Below are 21,575 nucleotides of genomic sequence, written 5' to 3'. Positions count from 1 at the left end.
TTTTTCCAAACCAGATGTGTTTCCTCTTCAAACTCTTTCTACAAAGTTGGAGGCACACAATTCTATCGGACGTCTTTGGATGCTGTTCCATGAAATATTTTCTTCACTTGAACTAAGAGACCCAAACGTGTTCCACTGCCCCTGTGTACAACGCCAGATCCATTAAGATCTGCTTTTCATGGTTTGGAAAGATCTCCTGCTATGGTGCTCAAAGCCCTTTTGAATAGCTTTCCTCAACTCACCTACATCAGTACCTGACTTTACTAACTTTACTAACACCCTTGTTTCTCAATGAATCACCACAAAATCTACACAAAATTTAGAGGAACATCTTCCCAGAAGAATGGAGCTCATTATAACAGCGAATGTGTAATGAGATGTTTAGAATTTTGTTTTTTAACCATTCTTGGAGCCTGTTGCTCCACACTTTCTTGAAGTTTTTTTTGTAGAGTCTATACGCCATAAGATTTACACAACAACACAACGTCCTGATACTGACTGTGAAACTGTGAAAGTCATAAATCATCCGAATCACACGTTTCCTCGAGTGTGTAAGGGGTTCCTGAGTTTTTGGATGAACAAATACAAATGAAATCTGATGAAGTTCTCGCCTCAGTTAGATTTCTCAGTAACATCAGTCTACCTTCAGGTGTGTATTTCAGCACACTGGACATCACATTGTAATCTCAATACAATACCTCCAAACCTTCTCCTATTTCAAGGACACTGAAAGCCGTGTTCATGCTTTTAGCTCTTTTGTCTTCACCTGCATGTCAGGTTCCACAACTGCTTTGTTCTGCTCTCCACAGGCTCTGCGATCCCTGTGGGTATCGACGTACAGGTGGAGAGTTTAGACAGCATCTCAGAGGTCAACATGGTAATCGCATCACATCGTTTCTTTTTTTTTTTTTAATCTAGAGCTTTGACCCTGGATTCGAATGCCGGTGTGAATACGGTTCCTGTTTGTTCCTCAGGACTTCACCATGACGCTGTACCTGAGGCACTACTGGAAAGATGAGCGTCTGGCTTTTCCCGCAGGAAACAACCTGAGCCGCACCTTTGACGCTAGGTTGGCAAAGAAAATCTGGGTTCCTGACGTGTTCTTTGTCCACTCCAAGCGTTCGTTCATTCATGACACCACCATGGAGAACATCATGCTGAGGGTTTACCCAGATGGCAATGTTCTCTACAGCGTCAGGTGACCCCTCATGTTTTATTTAATGCACCAAATTAAAACAAAAATAACAATTATTCGGTGTGAGTGATGGTTTGTTCAGAAAGAGCGTGGAAGGAGTCTCCAGTGTCAGTGCTTTGTAACAGTCAGAAACAAAGAAAGAACAAAAAAGGTAACGCAGGTAACGAAAACATTTGTTTTATCTTCCACAACATGAAATGTAGCTATAAATGGACAAAAAATTGGTTATTTGGAAACTGCACTGTATGGAAAGATGATGTTAAAGTGTTAAAGCTCTGACTCTGTGATGTGTTTTGTGAAGGAAAGCAGCGAGCTAATCCCCATAAAGATCAAAAGTTGAATCATATCTCTGCTGCAGGATCACAGTGACGGCTCAGTGCTCCATGGACTTCAGCAGCTTTCCTCTGGACACTCAGAACTGTTCTCTGGAGCTGGAGAGCTGTGAGTGTTTTTCCTTCAGAACAAAATAAATCACCATTTTAAAGATTTAATCCTTTAGTATGAACATATTATGGACCAATGTCTGGGGAGACCTGAGCATAAGACCTGAGCTTCTGCTTTAACATCCTATTCCACAATAAGTCTCCATATGCTGTTATAATAAACTCCACTCTTCTGGGAAGATGTTCCAGTAGATTTTGGAGTGTGCTTTTGGAGATTTGAAGTGAAGGTGAGGAGGTCTGGGGTGCAATCAGCATTCACATTCATTTCAAAAGTATTCAATAGGTTTGGAACTCTATAGCAAGAGATCTTCTACCCCAACCCATGGAAAGCAGATCTTCATGGAGCTGGCCCAGGGTCACTGAGATGCTCGAACAGGTTTGGGTCTCTTAGTTCAAGTGAAGGGAAAATTTCATACAACAGCATCCAGCATCTATAAATGTCTGATACAGCTGCGTGCCTCCAACTTTGTAGTAACAGTTTGAAGAAGAAGCAGATCTCGGTGGAAAAAACAGGTGTCCCATTACTTTTGGCCAAGAAGTGTGTTTACCTTGACAATCCAAGGTTAAGAAGAAAGTATTCGTTAAAAGATCATGAACACAACTACAACAGCTCACATATGTTTTATGCATCTGAAGACGTCCGATACAATTATGTGCCTCCAACTTTATGCTAACAGTTTGGGGAAGAAACACAAATCCAGGTGTCCCAATAGTTTTAGTGAAACTAAATTGAGTTTTTGAATCCTTTTCACTGATCTTCATACCAAAAATCAATCATCTGGTAATTTCTTGTTCATTCATTTTTACAGTTCCAACTAATTAACAAAAGCTCACTCTTTATCCCGCAGATGCTTATAATGAAAACGACCTCATGCTGTACTGGAAGAACGGAAACGACTCTCTCAGGACCGATGAGATCGTTCTCTCACAGTTCTTTATAGAAGAGTTTAAGCCTTCCAGCGGTTTGGCTTTTTACAGCAGTACTGGTACTATGTGTGTTTTTTCTTGTTTTCTTTTCTTTTCGGAGCTGCTGATGTTTCATTTGACCTGAAAGTGCTGAGTAATGACTCAGGTTTTGTCTCTGATTCCCCTCAGGTTGGTACAACAGACTCTACATCAACTTTATCCTCAGGAGACACATTTTCTTCTTTATGCTGCAGACCTACTTTCCCACAATGTTAATGGTCGTGCTCTCTTGGGTGTCGTTTTGGATCGACAGACGGGCCGTGCCTGCTCGCGTCTCACTTGGTACACACACACACACACACACACACACAAAACACTATTATATTTAGCTTTTCAATTTGATTACACTGTGGCTTACACTAAACCCACTGCTGCTTTGTGACCTGAAACAGTTCATAAAATACAGTTTACATCAAATCAAACATCCCACAATATTAAACTAATTCCTTCACCCCCTCATATCACCCCCATATCACCCCTCATATCAGCCCCACATCACCCCTCATATCAGCCCCATATCACCCCTCATATCAGCTCCATATTACCCCATATCACCCCCATATCACCCCTTATATCACCCCTCATATCACCCCTCATATCAGCCCCATATCACCCCCATATCACCCCTCATATCACCCATCATATCACCCCCATATCACCCCCATATCACCCCTCATATCACCCATCATATCACCCCTCATATCACCCCTCATATCACCCCTCATATCAGCCCCACATCACCCCTCATATCAGCCCCATATCACCCCTCATATCAGCTCCATATTACCCCATATCACCCCCATATCACCCCTTATATCAGCCCTTATATCACCCCTCATATCAGCCCCATATCACCCCCATATCACCCCTCATATCACCCGTCATATCACCCGTCATATCACCCCTCATATCACCCCCATATCACCCGTCATATCAGCCCCATATCACCCCCATATCACCCCCATATCACCCCTCATATCACCCCCATATCACTCCTCATATCAGCCCCATATCACCCCTTATATCACCCCTCATATCACCCCCATATCACTCCTCATATCAGCCCCATATCACCCCTTATATCACCCCCCATGGATCTAAATTTGACCAAATGTGTGCACCTTGACACCAATACATTTTTCTAAACAACTTTTAACTCACAGCAGATCCTCTGTTGCAGCCAATCACCTGCATTTATACAAATTCTTTGCTGAAGGTAACTCACCACGGAAAGAGCAGGGTTTTATTTTGAATAGATTTTTATCTATTTAGTTTGATAAGTGATGTAACAATATCTCGTGTTAAAATGATTTAAATTATTTAGTAAGTAAACATCTGCTCTGCCTGCACAGGTCGAGTTAATAACATGAAGCTTCTGTGGGAAACAAAAGCATTTAACATGGAAGAGTTTTTTCTATTTATAGCCATTAATCACTCACTGAATCTTAAACATGAAAAGTTTATTGTTTTTATTTTTCAGTCACATGATGTCTGTCTGTTCCAGGAATCACCACGGTCCTGACCATGTCGACCATCATCACGGGCGTGTCTGCCTCCATGCCCCAGGTGTCCTATGTAAAAGCGGTGGATATCTACCTGTGGGTCAGCTTCCTGTTTGTCTTCCTGTCAGTCATAGAGTACGCTGCTGTCAATTACTTCACCACTGTGGAGGAGATGAAGAAGATGAAGAAGGGAAAGGTTGTGATGTCCTCTTTCTTTCATTAACACTTCAATGTTGCATATTCACTTAGATTTCTTTAAGCTTCAATTGATGCTTTGCTAAAATTCAATTCCCTTTAAATGAACACAATTAGTGGGCGGGGCTTTGTGGAGTCTGCATCAGATTTATTTTAAAATGTCTAATATGTGGGCGGGGCTTTGTGAAAGGTTTATTTCAGATTTCTTTTGAAGTGTATATAATTAGTTGGCGAGGATTTAAGAATGGTCTTAAAGACTATAATTTGATTGGTTTAAAAAATGAATACAGTTACTGGGTGGAGCTGTGTGACATTAATAAAGTTAGTGGGCGTGTCTTTGCAAACGTCAAATTTAGATTTATTTGCTATATAAGGTGGGCGTGGCTTTGTGAAAAGTATATAAAAGTGTATATAATAATATTGAATTTTTACAGTTGAGCCGAATTAAAATAATAATAATAATAAAAAAAACGATTTAAATGTCACCCCCTGCTGGTGAAAAACCTGTATGGCATCCATAGGAATTTTTGCAACGACATTTGCTTCCTTTCTGCAGCTCTCCAGATTCGACGCTTCCCAGGCAATGGCCTTTGATGGCTGCTTCCATGACACTGACATCGATCTCAGCGCCTTCCCTCAGCTGACGAATCTCGGCGTGGAACCTCCCGTGTCCTCCCAGAACTCCAGCGTGCCTGAAGCTCCACCTACGCTTGGCACACGTCTGCACAAAACACCACGTCTGAGACACCACCTCCACCTTCTCATGAGCAACAGCTACATGATCGACTCGTACTCGAGGATCCTGTTTCCTCTTGCTTACCTTACGTTCAACATCATCTACTGGAGCATCTACACCTAAATCTCAATGAGAACCTGAAGGCAGGAGGAAAAATCTGATCAGGACGGTTTTCACACTCGCAATGGGAATCGTGATGATGACTTTCGTTTTAAATAAACAAGTTACAAAAAATACAAGTTTGTGGAAGGAGTCCAGTGTCACTATCAGTTTCTCTTCATTAATATTAATTGTTTATGTGAATTTAGTTCTATGATTTTTGTTTATCAAAGCAAAAAATTAAATACAATTATTAGTGACAATGGTCTAAATATATAAAAGAAATGTTATTTGCAAATTTATATTATTGGGGAATGTACACTGATTTATTCAAAACATCATCAACAGCATGCAGAAGTTAAAAGCAGATATTTAAATAAAAAAAAAGACATCTGACAAATTGTCTGAATTAAGAACCTGAACTTTTTGTGCTGTATTGTCAATAATCCACCAGAGGGCGCATTTGATAAACGGCTTAGATTTTTAACAATAAATGTTTAAAAATAGCTCAGATTTGTTTTTGCTGTATTATTATTTATCCACCAGAGGGCGCATTTACTAAACGGCTTAAAATTGGGTGAGAATGTTCTTCCAGCCTGTTAAAATCAGTGCACCAAATTTCACATGATGTACCAGATAAATGTATGGGTTACAGAAGAAGAAGCAGAAGAAGAGAAGATAATAATAATAATAATAATAATAATAATAATAATAATAATAATAATAATAAGGAGAAGAAGCATTTATATACAGAAGTTTAAACCTTTAATACATTTAAAATACAGTTAAAAGTGCTTTACAGTGAGAAGTGAAAAAAACTTTTATAATTAAAAATGACTTTAAAGAACATACATCATTTGTCCCAAACATGATCTAATCCAAAAAAATAAACAAAAACCATAAATCTCATAGTCATAAATTCTAAAATTTAAAAAGAAATTCAGGACCAAACCTTACATACCTTTTACAGTTTATTCAATAAATCATACTTAATCAGATTACTCTGGTATTGAGTGAATCTTTTTATTCCTTCATCTAAGCACTTTCTGTGATGCCATTCCATTACAGATCAATCGTATGACCAATACATTTTTAAAGATGTACCATATTCAATAAATAACCAAATTCATTCATTAAAATTAATTTTACAGAATAATTTTTTTCTTAATTTTTCTGGTTTACATTTTTTTTTCTCCATTAAAAAAATCATTCCCAAAAGAACAACACATCATTAACACTCATCATCTCTGACATTACTGTACCTTTAAAGACGAATAAATCAACTCTTGTATATTGGCATTACACGGAACACATGGACACACACACACACACACACACACACACACACACACACACACACACACACACACACAAAGAAAATATATTTCAGTCTCTGAAGTCTATAAATTATGAATGTTTTTTAGATTGGTTGTAGATAATGTGTAATACTGCATGATTGTCATATTGTCATGTTTCACATACGGCTGTTCTTTTCTTTAGGTAGTTTTTTTCTACATTTTATTTTTGTTTGATTAAAGATTTTGCTCTCAAAACCCCACAGCTGTAATTTCACTGTTCTTATTTTTTTGTCCATGTGAGGTGTAGAGTCTCATTATCTGTCTATAAACTGGATCGGGATATTTAATATTTGAAACGCCAAGAAAAGTCAAAGTTCATTTATTCACTCGAATGAAAATAAATGCTGGTCCTTTACGTATCCGTGCACCAAACACTCTGTAAAGTCTTGAATCGAAATCCAGTTTGGAGCAGTGGTCTTTCTTCACCATCATTATGACATTAATCTCCATTATAATGTTCTACCCTTTTTCCCTTTTCAACTTCATCTATAAATGTATGAGGCGATGAAGGTGGCAGGGTTCAGGTACTTCAATTCCTGTGTTTCAGATTTTATTCCTGAAAGAAGTTTTCTCTGGAACCTGTAACAAGTGGTGACTTCATCGTCCAACTAACAAAACTTTAGTTTTGTGCTCTACGTACGAGGTTGTTGGAATCTTCTGAAGATGAGAATCCGCTGTCATCCACTGGGGAGTCTGTAATAAGGAAATAAACAACGTGTCAACGCCAAAAAATGATCAATGATTTCCAGTTTTATTGTTTACAGAAGGTCGTGATGTCATTCGTTGTCCATTTAAGAAACGTAGACCCCGGAGACGCCCTTCTGTAATTAACATGATATATAAAAGTTTTACTCAAGAAAGGTTTCTGTGCTGCTGTAGAAAACAAACCAAAACACATTTATTCTATAGTCTACCGATTGTACATCATGGTCTAGTCATGAAATATTTAAATCTGATTGCCTGGACGGTGTTTTCCAACTGAAGTTGGTAAGCAAACATAGTATACGTGGGATAATCCACAGCTGGTGTGAGGTGTTACACCATTTCAATTTGTAACAGGCGGATATTTACTTCCACGTCGAGCAATAAAATAGTGTAACTCTCACATAACTGTGGATGATCACTGATATTTAATTGCAGGAGAACTGACTGTTGAAGTTTGAGGCTAATCCCGAGCTGCCATTGCTCATGGAGGAGTTCCTTGAACTATTTGAAATGTTGGTGGTGATGACTGAACTCTTCTTGTTGTGTTGAGTTGCTACACGGCTCCAATCTGCACACACAATGAATTAATGATTTAGAGCACGTATGAAAACATAACACAAACATCTAGTCTGAGAGAGAAGAGTTAGAGTACCTGAGTTTTCTGCTAGTCTGAACCTGCCACAGCAGAGGTAAGTTCTCCACTGTCTCCGGACGCTCTCTTTTACCGCACAGTGAAACACGAAGATGAATAAACCTTTTGAATATAAAAAGAACAAACAGTAAGTCAGGATTCCTGCATGCTTTTTTCAGAGAAGTACCAGATGTTCTGAGCTCTCACCCTGGAAGGAGTTGAAGATAGTAAAGAGGTACATGAAGGCTAAGTTGACGGGGCCCCATGCGAAAAAAGCGAATCCCCAGGTGAGGCCGAGTAAAACAACCAGACCGGCAATGCTGCGGAGATCCTGGAGCCCTTTACGGTATTGGTTATTTTGGGGGTTTTGGCGTTTGATGCGTCTCAGCTGAACCATAACCACCACAAACATGATCATGTTGACTACAAAGATCACACAGAAGTAGGCCACCACTGACACATAGTAGGCGATATCATTATTCAGCCAGCAGCTGGAAAAAACAAGAACATAACTGACTAAAAAAGCCTCCATCGTATTGAATTTATTTTTATATATCGGTTCTACTTACAAATCACCAGTCCCGTTGGTATATTTTCCGTAGGTAACGAGGCCATAGTTATTTTTGTCCACCGAAATCACAATAATAACGACGATTAAAGGTATACCTGAAATGCACAAATACACCATCAGCAAACCAAATATTCACCCAAATTCTCCAAAAACTCCAAATATGTAGGAACTCACCCCATCCTGCCAACGAGAACTTCAGCATGTAATGTGATACAAAGTTTTTGAAAACCTTGACGATACTCAGGTATAGATGCAAGGACTCCAGACCCATCCATGTGAAGGATGCAAGCAAAAAGTAGTGCAGGAAGAAGGCCGTGGAAATGCAGAGGCCAACAGCCTCGGTGTAGAGTGCCAGCCAGGCGTCTACCAGGAAGACCATGTTCAGTAGGAAAAGTGCCAGACACAACTGGATGAGGATCTTGGATGGGATGTCTCTTCGGATTTTGCTGAGGACATAAGTATGAGAAGATGAAAAGAATAAAAAAATGGAAGCTTAACTACATTCATTATTTGATGCTTGAAGAATTTATGGAGGGTTTCTTGTACTCACTCAAAGGCCAGGTACGTGAGAAGAGTGATCGCAAGGAAGATGGCAGAAATTCCACATCCTATGTAAGTGATGAAGGTGAGGATGGTGTCCTGCAGTTTGTCAGTAATTCCACCTCTAGAGATGTCCTTCACAAATATAAAAAAAAACCTAAATCTTGAAACCAAGTAATTGTGTAACTGATATAAAACAAAAATCTTGACAGAAATCTGTCTAAACCCCTTTTTGAATATCTGATTCTTTATTAATCAAAGATATTTGTATTTCTGGTTTGTTGTTCATTTCATTCCTGTAGACCAGATACATCGCTCAAATGGACACATGGTGATACTGACCATTAACACGGCAAAGCTGGTCAAGTGGTTGCAGCTACACTTCATCTCCGTATCTGTGCTATTCAGAAGAAAACATCCGCTTTTGTTCCAACCTCCTGCTCCACCTGCAATTATGAAATATTAGTTATTAGACAAAATTCTACAACAGCTCGGCTATTTTGATGACGCTGATTAGACTAGAGATGTTCTATAGTAGCTCGTTTACAGGGACTTGTACGGTGTGACGACAGGAAGAAAAACACTCTGCACATCGCACATTGTCGAAGGGCATGACGGAGAAACAAGACACGACTGGCAGTAGATGATGAGCGGTGCAGCTCCTCACCGCCTTTGAGAAGATATCAGAGTACTAAAGGGGACAGTGCAGCTGCTCAGGGAGCACAAAAACGTGTTCACTAATTGGCATTGGCACAAACTGGCCCAACCACGACCCCTCAGCAGAAATACCTGACCCTTCTGACCTTTTCACTTATGCTTAGATACAAAAAACTCTCTTCCCTTGCACCACACTCTGAAAATACTGAATAAACACACGTGTGGAATTACAATTCTGGAGGCCATGCACCTGTGTTGAGCCCATCACAGCGATGGGTGGCAACAATGGAAAGTGCATCACTTGAAGGAAACATCCAGAATCGATCGCTGCTTTTAGAAAGTTTCTTTAAAACACTGGAAAGTTCACCAGTGTCAGTGCTTTGTAACAGTTGGAGATGAAACATAATGTAACATCCGCTAGATGCGTTTTGGACTTTACTGGAAACATAAAAAGCCGTGTTTGACGTTTGCCTGGTACTTCACATCATATGTACACTTGGCTTTCAATGACTTTTAAAAGTACACCTCTTGTACCTTTGATAGGTCTCGTTCACCTGACAGTGAATGTTGAGTACCTTTACAAACAATTATACAGTCTACTCTCTTTTAGTACTTAGCCTACGTGATGTAGAGTATCTTACCATTTTGGTTAAAATCCCAGAAAACGCAAGTCAGATTTCCCTGCAGGAGAAGAAACAGAAATCAGGATGCTGACACTACATGGTGTTGTGGCATGTTTGAGTGAGCAGATACGAATACCTCTATAGCGCTCGTATTCATCAAAGAGAACTGCACATTTTCTTTCAAGTCTCTGATGGACAGGTTGGCAACGCTTGTCCCCAGGATCAGAGAGTTCAGCTGCTGCTTAGTGTATTTGTCCTACAACAATTGACACATACTGATTGTTGAAAAATATTGTGGAAGTGGGTGTTTATGGAAAATGGCGACTACAGATTTTCTATCTCAGTCTTCCTCACCTGAAAGAAGCTACTCTTCTGGTAGAATGTGAACTGAAGCCGGGACGCCTGTTGCTTCTGCTCTGGGGAGAGACCATCTGTCAGGGAGGCAGGAAGGTTGATGGAACTCTTAGTAGAAGAACTAGCTACAGACCTCCTTCTTCTGCTATTCATCTGGAAGCACACACAGCCACAAAACCTTAGAGCTATATCAAGACTAAAGCTGAAGCTGGACTAAAGCGAGAAGTTAAAGTTTGAACTGGTATAACACAAGCAAGAACTTTTTGTTTGATGGCCACGTCAATATGCTCACAAAAAGCAATGTGTCTGATTTCAGATTAAATAATGCTGAGGAATGTTGTTATACAGGGTGGTGGTGGGAAATAGGACATTTTGGAACTAGGAGTTGGTATCAGCAAATGTTCGTAACCAGTGTGTGCAAATAAAATTTCGGCATCATTACCAGTTCGGACGTCATGATTGTGTCCAGTCTGCTCGTGTGATTACAACACCTGTGCATTGTTTTTCAGCTTGACACAGCCATGATGCATTTTGTGGAAGAGTGGTGGGGGCTCCTCACGATGGCTGCTCCAACAGCCTTAATATCTTCTGATCTGAGGGCCATTCGAACACCACTTGCAAACTTATTTTTTAATGCTAAACCTGTTTCTTCAAAATGAGCAGACGGGACAGGATCATGATGTCCTAACTGGTAATGATGCCAAAATTCCCTTTGTGCAGCACTCACACTATAACCATTCTTAGAAAAAGTTTTAAAGCAAATGCTCCACACCACTGCTCCCTTATAACTAACGGCAAGGAGTTTGAAACAAGCTTGCACTGGTTCCACACAATTGCTGATGTTCCAGGGTCACCAAATCCTAGTTCCAATATTTCCCATTTCCCTGGGCCACACTGCACAACATACATCAAATTTTATGTACTTCACCAAAAATCACCTGCACTGAAACACTAATTTATGAAGCAATAACTGTAACAAATTCAGACTTTACCTGTATGCCTGATGGTCCGTTGATGGAGAATGACATTCCTGCAAAGTTGGCTCCATCAATGTTTGTCACCGCCAGTGCGAGGGATGACAATGTTATTGTTACTGACTTGTCCGGAATGATCAATTTCAATGCCAGTTCATCTACAATTTTGATCAAGCTGGAGGAAAAGAATCCAGAAATTACACCATCTGTCCAAATCCTTATATTTATTTTAACTTGCACTGCTCTCTATCTCCTCTGTATCTTTATGTAAAGGCTTACTGATGTCTCTTACCGGTTGGATGAGGAGGCCAAAGCTCCTTGAGGAGCATCTTGGAGATTGTTAATGGTAGACAGAGCATTCTTAAACACATTCAGGCTGATGTTTGGAGCAGACAAGATACCTTCCAGTTGGTTAACCACATTCTGCACTTGAGAGGAGTTCAGGGTTGAAGCCCCCTGAGTCTGGTTCAGAATCTGATCCACCACAGACTGGGGGTTAGGTGGTGTTGTGGTCGCTGCAAGGTGGACATTCAGCATCATGTTAGTCAATAGGCTTATTACCTTGAAAACCTCAGAAGAAACAAACTTGAAGTGGGAAGTTATTATAGTTTAATCATGAAGTGCCATCATACTGTGTGTTTACTGTTTATTATATATTATTACCAAAATAACTCTTAGGGTTTAATTATGTACCTTAGACGAGCTTTAATGAATACTATCTTCTAGATTCAGCAACTGAAGATATGTATTTAGGAAAATATCTAAAAATCTAATCTTTAAATTCGATATAAGCAGAAGAGATATTATGCAGCTCAGTGGACAAACCTGCTAAACTTGTTCCATTACTGCTCTTGCTGGTGGTGATGGAGGTGGTGGTGCTGGAGCTGGTGGTACTGGAGGTGGTGGTAATGGAGCTATTTCCTTCCTGTGAAGTGGGAGTGTTTGGTGCTAATGTATTATCGGGTGTTGATGTTGTAAGTTTAACATTGAGAGTGGTGTTTGGTTGTGATGTGTTATCTGGTGATAATGTTGTATCTGTAACATTGCGATTGGCGTTTGGTTGTGTTGTGTTGTCAGATGCTAATGTTGTATTTGTTACATTGAGAGTGGTGTTTGGTTGTGTTGTGTTATCAGGTGTTAACATTGTATGTGTTACATTTAAAATGGTATTTGGTTGTGTTGTGTTATCGGGTGTTGATGTTGATTTAAAATTGAGAGTGGTGTTTGGTTGAGTTGTGTTATCAGGTGTTGATGTAACAGAAAGAGTGGTGTTTGGCTGAGATGTGTTATCAGGTGTTGATGTAAAACTGAGAGTGGTGTTTGGTTGTGTTGTGTTATCAGGTGTTAACGTTGATGTAAAACTGAGAGTGGTGTTTGGTTGTGTTGTGTTATCAGGTGTTAACGTTGTAAGTGTTACATTGGGAGTGGTGTTTGGTTGAGTTGTGTTATCAGGTGTTAACGTTGTAAGTGTTACATTGAGAGTGGTGTTTGGTTGAGTTGTGTTATCAGGTGTTAACGTTGATGTAAAATTGAGAGTGGTGTTTGGTTGTGTTATGTTATCAGGTGTTAACGTTGTAAGTGTTACATTGAGAGTGGTGTTTGGTTGAGTTGTGTTATCAGGTGTTAACGTTGTAAGTGTTACATTGAGAGTGGTGTTTGGTTGGTTGTGTTATTGGGTGTTGATGTTGATGTAAAATTGAGAGTGGTGTTTGGTTGTGTTGTGTTATCAGGTGTTAACGTTGTAAGTGTTACATTGGGAGTGGTGTTTGGTTGGGTTGTGTTATCAGGCGTTGATGATGTAAAATTGAGAGTGGTGTTTGGTTGTGTTGTGTTATCAGGTGTTGATGTAAGATTGAGGGTGGTGTTTGGTTGTGTTGTGGTATTGGGTGTTGATGTAACATTGAAGGTGGTGTTTGGTTGAGTTGTGTTATCAGGTGTTAATGTTGTATGTGTTACATTGAGAGTGGTATTTGGTTGTGTTGTGTTATCAGGTGTTAATATTTTATCTGTCATATTGCTATTGGTGTTTGGTTGTGTTGTGTTATCAGGTGCTAATGTTGTATTTGTTACATTGAGTGGTGTTTGGTTGTGTTGTGTTATCAGGTGTTGATGTAATATTGAGAGTGGTGTTTGGTTGAGTTGTGTTATCAGGTGTTAACGTTGTATGTGTTACATTGAGAGTGGTGTTTGGTTGTGTTGTGTTATCAGGTGTTGATGTAACAGAAAGAGTGGTGTTTGGTTGTGTTGTGTTATCAGGTATTGATGTTTTATCTGTAACATTGCGATTGGTGTTTGGTTGTGTTGTGTTATTAGGTGTTGATGTAACATTGAGAGTGGTGTTTGGTTGTATTGTGTTATCAAGTGTTGATGTTGTAACAGAGAGAGTGGTGTTTGGTTGTGTTGTGTTATCAGGTGTTGATGTTTTATCTGTAACATCACGATTGGTGTTTGGTTGTGTTGTGTTATCGAGTGTTGATGTAAAGTTGAGAGTGGTATTTGGTTGTGTTGTGTTATCAGGTGTTAACGTTGATGTAAAATCGAGAGTGGTTTTGGGTGTGTTGAGTTATAAAGTGTTGATGTTGTAACAGTGAGAGTGGTGTTTGGTTGTGTTGTGTTATCAGTTGTTGATGTTGTTTGTGTAATATTAAGAGTGGTGCTTGGTTGTGTTGTGTTATCAGGTGATAATGTTGTATGTGTAACAGTGAGAGGGATGTTTGCTTGTGTTGTGTTATTTGGTGTTATTGTTGTAAGTGTTACACTGACAGTGGTATTTGGTAGTGTTGTATTATCGAGTGTTGATGTTTGTGTAAAACTAAGAGTAGTGTTTGGTTGTGTTGTGTTATCAGGTGTTGATGTAACATTGAGAGTGGTGTTTGGCTGAGATGTGTTATCAGGTGTTAACGTTGTAAGTGTTACAATTAGAGTGGTATTAAGTTGTGTTGTGTTATCAGGTGTTGATGTTTTATCTGTAACATTGCGATTGGTGTTTGGTTGTGTTGTGTTATCAGGTGCTAATGTTGTATTTGTTACATTGAGAGTGGTGTTTGGTTGTGTTGTGTTATCGAGTGTTGATGTAAAATTAAGAGTGGTGTTTGGGTGTGTTAAGTTATCAGGTGTTGATGTTGTAACAGTGAGAGTGTTGTTTGCTTGTGTTGTGTTCTTGGGTGTTGTTGGTGTAAGTGTTGCATTGACAGTGATATTTGGTTGTGTTGTGTTATCAGGTGTTAATGTTGTATTTGTTACATTGAGAGTGGTATTTGGTTGTGTTGTGTTATCAGGTGTTGATGTTGGTTGTGTAATATTAATAGTGGTGCTTGCTTGTGTTGTGTTATTGGGTGTTGTTGTTGAAAGTGTTACATTGACAGTGTTATTTGGTTGTGTTGTTTTATCAGTTGTTGATGTATGTGTTACATTGAGAGTGGTGTTTGGTTGTGTTGTGTTATCAGGTGCTAATGTTGATGCTGATGTAAAATTAAGAGTGGTGTTTGGTTGTGTTGTGTTATCAGGTGTTGATGTTGTTTGTGTAATATTAAGAGTGGTGCTTTGTTGTGTTGTGTTAACAGCTGTTAATGGTGCATGTGTAACAGTGAGAGTGGTGTTTGCTTGTGTTGTGTTATTTGTTGTTGTTGTTGTAAGTGTTACATTGACAGTGGTATTCGGTTGTGTTGTGTTATCGAGTGTTGAGGTTTCATCTGTAACATTGCGATTGGTGTTTGGTTGTGTTGTGTTATCGGATGTTGATGTCAAATTAAGAGTGGTTTTGATTGTGTTGTGTTATCAGGTGTTGATGTTGTAACAGTGAGAGTGGTGTTTGGTTGTGTTGTGTTATCAGGTGTAAATGTTGCATGTGTAACAGTAAGAGTGGTGTTTGGTTGTGTTGTGTTATCGGGTGTTGATGTTTGTGTAAAACTAAGAGTAGTGTTTGGTTGTGTTGTGTTATCGGGTGTTGATGAAACATTGAGAGTGGTGTTTGGTTGAGTTGTGTTATCAGCTGTTAACGTTGTAAGTATTACATTGACAGTGGCATTTGGTTGTGTTGTGTTATCAGGTGTTGATGTTTTATCTGTAACATTGCGATTGTTGTTTGGTTGTGTTGTGTTTTCAGGTGTTGATGTAACATTGGGAGTAGCATTCGGTTCTGTTGTGTTATCAGGTGTTGATGTATTTCTTACATTGACAGTGGTGCTGTGTTGTGTCGTGTTATAAGGTGTTGATGTTGTTTGTGTTACAATGAGAGTGGTGATTGGTTGAGTTGTGTTATTGGGTGATGATGTTAGTGTTACATAATTTAGAGTGGTGTTTGTTTGTGTTGTGTTATTGGGTGTTGATGTATTTGTTACATTGACAGTGGTATTTGGTTGTGTTGTGTTATTGGCTGTTGATGTAACATTGAGAGTAGTGTTTGGTTCTGTTGTGTTATCAGGTGTTGATGTATTTGTTACATTTAAAGTGGTGTTTGGTTCTGTTGTGTTATCAGGTGTTGGTGTATTTGTTACATTAACAGTGGTGTTGGGTTGTGTTGTGTTATCGGGTGTTAACGTTGTAAGTGTTACATTGACAGTGGTGTTTGGTTGTGTTGTGTTATCAGGTGTTGATGTATTTGTTACATTAACAGTGGTGTTGGGTTGTGTTGTGTTATCAGGTAATGATATTGATTGTGTAATATTAAGAGTGGTGTTTGGTTGTGTTGTGTTATCAGGTGTTGATGTTTGTGTAAAACTAAGAGTAGTGTTTGGTTGTGTTGTGTTATTGGGTGTTGATGTAACATTGAGAGTGGTGTTTGGTTGAGTTGTGTTATCAGGTGTTAACGTTGTAAGTATTACATTGAGAGTGGCATTTGGTTGTGTTGTGTTATCGGGTGTTGATGTTTTATCTGTAACACTGCGATTGTTGTTTGGTTGTGTTGTGGTATCGGATGTTGATGTGAAATTAAGAGTGGTGTTTGAGTGTGTTGTGTTATCAGGTGTTGATGTTGTAACAGTGAGAGTGGTGTTTGGTTGTGCTGTGTTTTCAGGTGTTGATGTAACATTGGGAGTAGCATTCGGTTCTGTTGTGTTATCAGGTGTTGATGTATTTCTTACATTGACAGTGGTGCTGTGTTGTGTCGTGTTATAAGGTGTTGATGTTGTTTGTGTTACAATGAGAGTGGTGATTGGTTGAGTTGTGTTATTGGGTGATGATGTTAGTGTTACATAATTTAGAGTGGTGTTTGTTTGTGTTATGTTATTGGGTGTTGTTGTTTGTGTAAAATTTAGAGTGGTGTTTGGTTGTGTTGTGTTATCAGGTGTTGATGTATTTGTTACATTGACAGTGGTATTTGGTTGTGTTGTGTTATTGGCTGTTGATGTAACATTGAGAGTAGTGTTTGGTTCTGTTGTGTTATCAGGTGTTGATGTATTTGTTACATTGAAAGTGGTGTTTGGTTGTGTTGTGTTATCAGGTGTTGGTGTATTTGTTACATTAACAGTGGTTTTGTGTTGTGTTGTGTTATCGGCTGTTGAAACATTGAGAGTGGTGTTTGGTTGAGTTGTGTTATCAGGTGTTAATGTTGTAAGTGTTACATTGACAGTGGTTTTGTGTTGTGTTGTGTTATCGGGTGTTGATGTATTTGTTACATTAACAGTGGTTTTGTGTTGTGTTGTGTTATCGGCTGTTGATGTAACATTGAGAGTGGTGTTTGGTTGAGTTGTGTTATCAGGTGTTAACGTTGTAAGTGTTACATTGACAGTGGTGTTTGGTTGAGTTGTGTTATCAGGTGTTGATGTGTTTGTTACATTAACAGTGGTGTTGGTTGTGTTGTGTTATCAGGTAATGATATTGTTTGTGTAATATTAAGAGTGGTGCTCGGTTGTGTTGGGTTATCACGTGTTATTGTTGCATGTGTAACAGTGAGTGTGGTGTTTGCTTGTCTTGTGTTATCAGGTGTTGTTGTAAGTGTTACATTGACAGTGGTATTTGAATGTGTTGTGTTATCAGGTGTTGATGTTTTATCTGTAACATTGTGATTGCTGTTTGGTTGTATGGTGTTATCGGGTGTTGATGTTTGTGTAAAACTGAGAGTAGTGTTTGGATGTGTTGGGTTATCGAGTGTTAATGTAACATTGAGGATGATGTTTGGTTGAGTTGTGTTATTAGGTGTTAACGTTGTAAGTGTTACATTGAGAGTGGATTTGGTTGTGCTGTGTTATCAGGTGTTGATATTGTAACAGTGAGAGTGGTGTTTGGTTGTGTTGTGTTATCAGGTGTTGATGTTTGTGTAAAACTAAGAGTAGTGTTTGGTTGTGTTGTGTTATCAGGTGGTAATGTTGCATGTGTAACAGTGAGAGTGGTGTTTGGTTGAGTTGTGTTATCAGGTGTTGTTGTTGTAAGTGTTACATTGCCAGTGGTATTTGGTTGTGTTGTGTTATCGGGGTTGATGTAACATTGAGAGTGGTGTTTGGTTCTGTTGTGTTATCAGGTGTTGATGTATTTGTTACATTAACAGTGGTGTTTGGTTGTGTTGTGTTATCAGGTGTTGATGTAACATTGAGAGTTGTGTTTGGTTGAGTTGTGTTATCAGGTGTTAATGTTGTAAGTGTTACATTGACAGTGGTGTTTGGTTGAGTTGTGTTATTGGGTGTTAATGTATTTGTTACATTAACAGTGGTGTTGGTTGTGTTGTGTTATCAGTTGTTGATGTAACATTGAGAGTGGTGTTTGGTTGAGTTGTGTTATCAGGTGTTAACTTTGTAAGTGTTACATTGAGAGTGGTATTTGGTTGTGTTGTGTTATCAGGTGTTGATGTTTTATCTGTAACACTGCGATTTGTGTTTGGTTGTGTTGTGTTATCATGTGCTAATGTTGTATTTGTTACACTGAGAGTGCTATTTGGTTGTGTTGTGTTATCAGGTGTTAATGTAAAATTGAGAGTGGTGTTTGGTTGTGTTGTATTATCAGGTGTTGATATTGTAACCATGAGAGTGGTGTTTGGTTGAGTTGTGTTATCAGGTGTTAATGTTGTAAGTGTTACATTGACAGTGGTATTTGGTTGTGTTGTGTTATTGGCTGTTGATGTAACATTGAGAGTAGTGTTTGGTTCTGTTGTGTTATCAGGTCTTGATGTATTTGTTACATTAACAGTGGTGTTGTGTTGTGTTGTGTTGTGTTATCAGGTGTTGATGTATTTACTACATTAACAGTGGTGTTTGGTTGTGTTGTGTTATCAGGTGCTGATGTGTTTGTTACATTAACAGTGGTGTTGTTGTGTTGTGTTATCAGGTAATGATATTGTTTGTGTAATATTAAGACTGGTGCTCGGTTGTGTTGGGTTATCACGTGTTATTGTTGCATGTGTAACAGTGAGTGTGGTGTTTGCTTGTCTTGTGTTATCAGGTGTTGTTGTAAGTGTTACATTGACAGTGGTATTTGAATGTGTTGTGTTATCAGGTGTTGATGTTTTATCTGTAACATTGTGATTGCTGTTTGGTTGTATGATGTTATCGGTGTTGATGTTTGTGTAAAACTGAGAGTGTTGTTTGGTTGTGTTGTGTTATCGGGTGTTAATGTAACATTGAAGATGGTGTTTGGTTGTGTTTTGTTGTCGAGTGTTGTTGTCATGTGTGTCAAAGTGAAAGGGCGTTTGTTTGTGTTGTATTATTGGATGTTGCTGTTTGTGTAACAGGAAGCGTGGTATTTGGTGGTGTTGTGCTATCGGGTGTTGATGTTTGTGTAAAACTGAGAGTAGTGTTTGGATGTGTTGTGTTATCGGGTGTTAATGTAACATTGAGGATGATGTTTGGTTGAGTTGTGTTATCAGGTGTTAACGTTGTAAGTGTTACATTGAGAGTGGGATTTGGTTGTGCTGTGTTATCAGGTGTTGATATTGTAACAGTGAGAGTGGTGTTTGGTTGTGTTGTGTTATCAGGTATTGATGTTAGTGTAATATTAAGAGTGGTGCTTGGTTGTGTTGTGTTATCGGGGTTGATGTAACATTGAGAGTGGTGTTTGGTTCTGTTGTGTTATCAGGTGTTGTATTTGTTACACTGAAAGTGGTGTTTGGTTGTGTTGTGTTATCAGGTGTTGATGTAACATTGAGAGTTGTGTTTGGTTGAGTTGTGTTATCAGGTGTTAATGTTGTAAGTGTTACATTGACAGTGGTGTTAGGTTGAGTTGTGTTATTGGGTGTTAATGTATTTGTTACATTAACAGTGGTGTTGGTTGTGTTGTGTTATCAGTTGTTGATGTAACATTGAGAGTGGTGTTTGGTTGAGTTGTGTTATCAGGTGTTAACTTTGTAAGTGTTACATTGAGAGTGGTATTTGGTTGTGTTGTGTTATCGGTGTTGATGTTTTATCTGTAACACTGCGATTTGTGTTTGGTTGTGTTGTGTTATCATGTGCTAATGTTGTATTTGTTACACTGAGAGTGCTATTTGGTTGTGTTGTGTTATCAGGTGTTAATGTAAAATTGAGAGTGGTGTTTGGTTGTGTTGTATTATCAGGTGTTGATATTGTAACCATGAGAGTGGTGTTTGGTTGAGTTGTGTTATCAGGTGTTAACGCTGTAAGTGTTACATTGACAGTGGTATTTGGTTGTGTTGTGTTATTGGCTGTTGATGTAACATTGAGAGTAGTGTTTGGTTCTGTTGTGTTATCAGGTCTTGATGTATTTGTTACATTAACAGTTGTGTTGGATTGTGTTGTGTTATCAGGTGTTGATGTATTTACTACATTAACAGTGGTGTTGTGTTGTGTTGTGTTATCAGGTGCTGATGGAACATTGAGAGTGGTGTTTGGTTGAGTTGTGTTATCAGGTGTTAAGGTTGTAAGTTTTACATTGAAAGTTGTGTTGAGTTGTGTTGTGTTATCAGATGTTGATGTATTTGTAACATTAACAGTGGTGTTGGGTTGTGTTGTGTTATCGGGTGTTGGTGTAACATTGAGAGTAATGTTTGGTGTTGTAGTGATACTGGGTGATAATATTATTGTGTTTGTAACACTGAGAGTGGTGTTTAGATTTTTGCTAGTATTGATTAATAATGGCATATTTGTAATGACTGAAGCAATGTTAATATTCGTAAAAGTAGCTGTTGTAGTTGAGCTGTTTTGTGTATTGCCAGTCTGTGAGGGTGGAAGCTGACAGCTCTCATCTTGCTGCAGAGACAACACTTGACCTTGAGCACTGTGGAAAATAATGTCAATGTTTGCTTTTAGCATTCTTTACTATAATAAAAATCCATCATATATAAACTGCTTATTACGTTACACTGTAAGGTACAATTAATAATTGATTAGTATATATAATAATACTTAATTTTATTTTCAAAATCTTCGTAGCATTGTGGATCCTTTTTTCTACTCTGATGCCTTATGAACTATTAATGGTAGCAGCCCACAGTCCAATATTAAGCTGGCAGTGTGGTCTCTTGCGTTAATTGCCAGTTAGAGGCCATCGTAGTAGCCTTTTTAGCAAAGCCTCCCGCTGAGGCCAGCAAGGCAGACCCTATAGTCAAGCTCCAGTCAGAAGCTGACTACATGGCCTTTCACAATATACTCCTGTATGAGGCCAAAGGCACAGCCTTCCATGTCCTTATTGCTTTCCATTGCAATTCCTCACCAGAGGCCAACAGCATGGCATCCCAAGTCCTGTTCCTGCCTGAAATCAGCATTTTAATTTCCCAGGACAAGCTTCAGTCACAATGTGGCCTCCTTAACCCTGTCTGAGGCCATACAGGCTCTCAAGTCCTGCTCACAGCAGAGGCTGACATCTCAACCTGACCCTTGAAAGCTCATCTCATCCCTGCCACCAGCTCACAGCCTGCTTTTCACCAGACACTCCAAGTCTGCCTTCTAACCACACAGTAAACAGCACTCAGCATGACAGTGTCTGCCCCAGGACCTGAGGTTTGGTATGGACATTTCCTTTATGTGAAATGTATGCCTGATGAGCGACTGTGTCACAAATAACAGACTGCTATGAAACTACTAAACCATGCCAGAAGCTTATAACAGCACTATAAAAACTTACCATGTTTGCTGGTTGATGAAG

General features: G+C 39.0%; 2 protein-coding genes across 2 annotated transcripts in view; one reads left to right on the top strand and one right to left on the bottom strand.

Annotated features, from left to right (window-relative positions):
- The window catches only part of LOC124375359 (gamma-aminobutyric acid receptor subunit rho-3), an 8,955-nt gene extending 3,306 nt beyond the window's left edge, over positions 1-5,649 (top strand). The window contains exons 3-9 of the mRNA XM_046833606.1: positions 810-877; positions 975-1,198; positions 1,554-1,636; positions 2,487-2,624; positions 2,734-2,886; positions 4,109-4,302; positions 4,858-5,649. Coding sequence (XP_046689562.1) covers positions 810-877; positions 975-1,198; positions 1,554-1,636; positions 2,487-2,624; positions 2,734-2,886; positions 4,109-4,302; positions 4,858-5,160 — 1,163 coding nt within the window. The 3' untranslated portion in view covers positions 5,161-5,649. The remainder of the gene's footprint in view (positions 1-809; positions 878-974; positions 1,199-1,553; positions 1,637-2,486; positions 2,625-2,733; positions 2,887-4,108; positions 4,303-4,857) is intronic.
- Positions 5,650-5,896: 247 nt separating this feature from the next.
- The window catches only part of adgrg2a (adhesion G protein-coupled receptor G2a), a 33,759-nt gene continuing 18,080 nt past the window's right edge, over positions 5,897-21,575 (bottom strand). The window contains exons 6-19 of the mRNA XM_046877341.1: positions 12,375-12,825; positions 11,842-12,064; positions 11,568-11,724; positions 10,576-10,728; positions 10,358-10,477; positions 10,240-10,279; positions 9,284-9,387; positions 8,952-9,076; positions 8,576-8,847; positions 8,400-8,496; positions 8,038-8,321; positions 7,852-7,953; positions 7,645-7,767; positions 5,897-7,187 (exon numbers count right to left, since the gene is read on the bottom strand). Of these exons, the coding sequence (XP_046733297.1) occupies positions 7,114-7,187; positions 7,645-7,767; positions 7,852-7,953; positions 8,038-8,321; positions 8,400-8,496; positions 8,576-8,847; positions 8,952-9,076; positions 9,284-9,387; positions 10,240-10,279; positions 10,358-10,477; positions 10,576-10,728; positions 11,568-11,724; positions 11,842-12,064; positions 12,375-12,825 (2,325 nt within the window). The 3' untranslated portion in view covers positions 5,897-7,113. The remainder of the gene's footprint in view (positions 7,188-7,644; positions 7,768-7,851; positions 7,954-8,037; positions 8,322-8,399; positions 8,497-8,575; positions 8,848-8,951; positions 9,077-9,283; positions 9,388-10,239; positions 10,280-10,357; positions 10,478-10,575; positions 10,729-11,567; positions 11,725-11,841; positions 12,065-12,374; positions 12,826-21,575) is intronic.

Source organism: Silurus meridionalis, chromosome 21 (genome assembly GCF_014805685.1).
Source record: "Silurus meridionalis isolate SWU-2019-XX chromosome 21, ASM1480568v1, whole genome shotgun sequence".
Taxonomy (NCBI): Eukaryota; Metazoa; Chordata; class Actinopteri; order Siluriformes; family Siluridae; genus Silurus; species Silurus meridionalis.
The sequence above is the reverse complement of the archived record's forward strand: the minus strand, read 5'-3'. Positions and strand labels throughout refer to the sequence as shown.